The sequence below is a fragment of the Bombus bifarius genome, unplaced genomic scaffold (assembly GCF_011952205.1).
Source record: "Bombus bifarius isolate JDL3187 unplaced genomic scaffold, Bbif_JDL3187 scf7180000009618_frag, whole genome shotgun sequence".
In the NCBI taxonomy this organism is placed as follows: domain Eukaryota; kingdom Metazoa; phylum Arthropoda; class Insecta; order Hymenoptera; family Apidae; genus Bombus; species Bombus bifarius.
Genome location: NW_022885235.1, coordinates 1 through 4,181, shown reverse-complemented (window position 1 = coordinate 4,181; position 4,181 = coordinate 1). Strand labels below are relative to the sequence as shown.

Sequence of the window (4,181 nt, the reverse complement as noted above, 5' to 3'; positions counted from 1 at the left end):
CTTGAATATACATGGCGAAAGAAATGGAAATTGAGTAATTTAAGGGAACCAATTACTCTCGCGTCGACGTAACTTCAAAATGTTTCACGTGTCGGTGTTTGCGAAATGAAGTTCGTCGTTATCCGATTAACACGCTTGCAGATGCGTTCTTTTTGTTGCAAAGTAAATGGACAAATTGTGAACAAATAATGTTTACAATTACATAAAAATTAATGTCCTAAACTTTACCAAGAATTATTAAAAATCCCTGCGTATTGCTTACGTAATGTTGATATTGAGTAGTACCATACATAACCTCAACATTATGATACTTACAAACATCGCTAAACAAGTAGTGCGAACGATGTCGAGTAAGTATTCACTATGTAAAAAGTATTTATAGATAAAAAGTATGGGAAATATATAACCGAATGTATTTAACTTTTCCAACATTTTAGCATTTCGCTTGGCGTTGGTACAACTTGAAGTAAATGAAGTAAAACGCAAAAATGTAGAGCAGGCAGTTTCCTACATTTCTAGCGCAAAAGAGCACAATGCTGATATTATAGCTCTTCCTGAATGCTTTAATTCACCATATGGAATACGTAATAATTTGTTTTTTTTCAATAATTTACTATGTGTGTAACAACTATATAGAAAAAGTAAAAGTAGACAAATTACCTTACCGTTTATACTTCCATAAAGATTGTGAATTGATTCGAGAATATAGGATTTCCCCATTTTCATGATTATCGTGATTTTTGTATAAATATATTTTTTAAGATACTAATAATTGGGTACTTATAAATTAGTATTATCAATTATTTTGCATTTATAATTCCGCCTCTAGTATAAGTGTTAATTGAAAACTAACTTTATGTTTCAAAAAGTACTAGCAAAGTCGTTGAGTAACAAGCCACTGATGCTAACACAAATAGCATTGTCGTAATTAAATATTTCTAAATATTCATTTTTCATTTTGAACCTGTAGAAACAATTTATTATATATACTATTAGCTAAGAAATTGCATATTTAATTAAGTCGAAATATAAAACTTAGTTATTTTGATAATTTAGAAAATAAAAAACTGACAAACATTTCAATTTAATTTATGGTTGGAACAAAAGACAGTTATTTTTCATTAATTGAAATATTGCAATGCAGAGTACTTTCCTAAATACGGCGAGAGTATTCCTGATGGTGAAACGAGCGTTGCTTCATCGAACGCAGCTAAAGAAAACAACATCTATGTAGTTGGTGGTACGATGCCTGAAATAGAGGGCGATAAATTGTACAATACCTGTACTATTTGGGGTCCCGATGGAACTTTGATATCAAGACACCGAAAGGTAAGTAATATATTCCTTTATGGCTTTGAATTTGAAAATATCGGGGTGAAGAAAGTGACTCTATCTAGGAATAATTTAGGAATATACATATGTACATACGTATACTATAACCAATTCTATAATTTACGGTTTATAAAATACGTTATGATACGGGAAACGCCCATTTTTGTTGTAATGTGTTTGTTGTTGTATAAATTTTTCACATACTTAAAATATTATTATACTTATTTTTTCTTAGCACCCGATCTTCTGGTTGACGTCGTTAAGAAAGAGGAACGAGTGCACAGGAAGCATGGTCGGCGTGAGCATGATTAGATCCGGTCTGCCCGATGACCTTGCCAGTGATAATAGCGGTTCGTTAAGGTGGTTGCAGTCTTGGTTTGCTTCTGTTTCGATTTCCAGCGAACTCGTCAGCCGGCATGGCTTCCGAGATGCTCCCCCTGAAACAAGTCGAAGGGAAATAATTAATGGACTCTCTGTTCGATTGTACGTGGATGACAAGCTGACCGTAAAAAGAAATATACAAATACGATTAGAAAATATAATCCGAACCCCTTTCGGTTTGATCTGAAGGTTTCTTTTTCTACACGGAACCAAAGATTCTTATCTGGTTTATGGTGAGCTAAGGAACTCTTTGAAAACAGCATTTATAACTTTCGAAAAAGAGACAGGTATTTCTTGCGCGAACAATTGAATAATTAATTCGTTCTCTAAATATCCTTATTTGTTGTTCCTAAAATACATAATGATTGGAAGCTTCTTACGGGAAGAGCAATCAGCCGCTGATATCATTGAAGTCGAAACGCCATTAAAACCATATTACGATTCGCATGCGACATGCTCCATTCATGAAAACACAAAAGCAATAAACAAGTACAAATCAACGAAATAAATCCTCCGAGAACGAGACGTTACAGGAATTATACCATTGCGAGGATACAAAAGACTTGCTCATGAGCTACTTCCTTCAAGTAGTCGAGCGGTGTATTTTCCGGTCGTTAACTTCCATATAATGGGATATTAAAGAGTACGGACACAACGCTGCTATTTTTCAACTGTTCATTATCAAATTACGCAGCGGGAATCGTTGCAACGACAAAACTGTAACGACTCGTACCTGCGTATCTTCCATTTAGCTACGGTAAACGCTGACTTGTCTGCGTTTTTTTTCACTTCCTCGTTACGGAAACCAGGAAAAGTGATTCACAATACAGTTTCTAACTGTACTTCTCGCGATTCTTTCTTAGAAACAAGCAATTGCTTCTTTTCAATTTCCTAAACCTATAATAAAACAGTCCATTCCTTGAATAGAAATTAACTTTAAAACTTTAGGCGCATACATTGTACGTATCGTATGTGTGTATTTTGATTTGAAAAGAAACGCGGCAAACGCCTTTGAAAAGACGTTAGGTTTTCAACACTTTAACTAACTTAATTCCACCGAGTCGTAAATCTGCTGCATCTCCAACATCTGAATATCCATCTTTTACAATGACTTGTTCTCCAACTTATTAAAATTACATCTCCCCCGTTGCACCGACCTTCTTTAAAGGTTCCCGCGGCAGGTTGAACCCGCATCACGTATCTTCCCTCTTCCTTCCACCCCTGTTCCCTTTCTCTTTCTATCGGACGGGAAGAGCGGGAACGCTTAAAACGCGCGAATCACGCGAGCGCCTCACGATTTGCGAAACATCACGTGAAAATCACCGATCCGATCTCCGTGCGCGCGGTGCACCGTGGGGGTAACGATTAAATCGACAGGATATACTTTATTGGCTATTCCGTTATTACAGGCTGTAGTTGGCGGGGAAATAGTCATTATGGATCGATGAACTCCATTGTAACAACGCACCTTCGAATTGCATCGGAAACACTTCTGTATTGCGTGCACCGTATAACCTATCATCGTCTGTTTAGGGTAAATCAGTGGATCGGAAGTTACGTTTCTATGTTTCTCGCCTGTCAGTATAACACTGTGCAAGAGATACAGCAAGATCCTAAAATCATTCGAGTACAAGTAGCGTAAAATGGTCGTTTAAATTTCAATAAATTAACTATTCATACGTTAATTGTACGCGGTCAGGATTAAAGGGTACGGCGATGGAGAAGATTTTGTTAGCTAGATGTTGAGTAAATAATCGAAGATGATAATTTTATAAATGTTTCGTATTTATGATGATGGAAAAGATTTAATTTGAGTTACGTTACGTTTGAATACGATAGACTTTTCCAAGAGTGGAGGATTTGTAGAGATAGTGGACGTAATAGTAGTATGATTTAATACTTGATGTGTCTTTTTTTTCTTTGACATATAGGTCACTGTGGGGAGTAATATTGATCTAGATATAACTATCTTTTCTGAGAAGTACGTATATGCTTATGGGAACTATGTTTGGTTAATCAATAGAGCCATTCTTTTGAGAAATTGAATCTAGAAGAACTCGACGATACTTTGCCTTGTTTCAATAGTACATCATTTTAAAGAAACGCCTGCGATTATAGTATATAATAGCACATAGGTATATGCAAAATTGCATTTTCAAATAATTAAATCAAAAATATAGGAATGTATCAATGGGAAGAATATTTGTTAAAGATCTTTCCGTTTTAATCAAATTCGTCCAACAACCCCATTCTCGCAAACATAAAATGAACGGTGCCTTTCTCAAAGAAACAAGAAGAAAATTGCTGTCGTTCTAAAGTTCTTCTCCATTGCTAAACTACCGTTCGTGTTTCTAGTTACACTCCAATTATTCGATTGTAAGAAGCAAGCAATCCCTCCATCCAAGGGCTAGATATAGTTTCTCGAGTAGTTCTCTTCAATACCGTTATATCGATGAACTGTTTTTGAA

The 4,181-nt window shown here is 35.5% G+C and overlaps 1 protein-coding gene across 1 annotated transcript; it reads left to right on the top strand.

Moving 5' to 3' along the window:
* Positions 1-212: 212 nt before the first annotated feature.
* LOC117215435 (omega-amidase NIT2-like) lies at positions 213-768 on the top strand. Its single transcript, XM_033461814.1, has 2 exons — positions 213-350; positions 438-768. The coding sequence occupies exons 1-2, from the start codon at positions 266-268 to the stop codon at positions 623-625; spliced, it is 273 nt and encodes a 90-aa protein (XP_033317705.1). The 5' UTR covers positions 213-265; the 3' UTR covers positions 626-768.
* Positions 769-4,181: the final 3,413 nt, after the last annotated feature.

Bases quoted from the DNA above. Each gene is read 5' to 3' on its own strand.
- LOC117215435 (XM_033461814.1), top strand. From the start codon at position 266: ATGTTGATATTGAGTAGTACCATACATAACCTCAACATTATGATACTT. The intron at 351-437 runs GTAAGTATTCAC...CCAACATTTTAG, and splicing joins AGTAGTGCGAACGATGTCGA to CATTTCGCTTGGCGTTGGTA.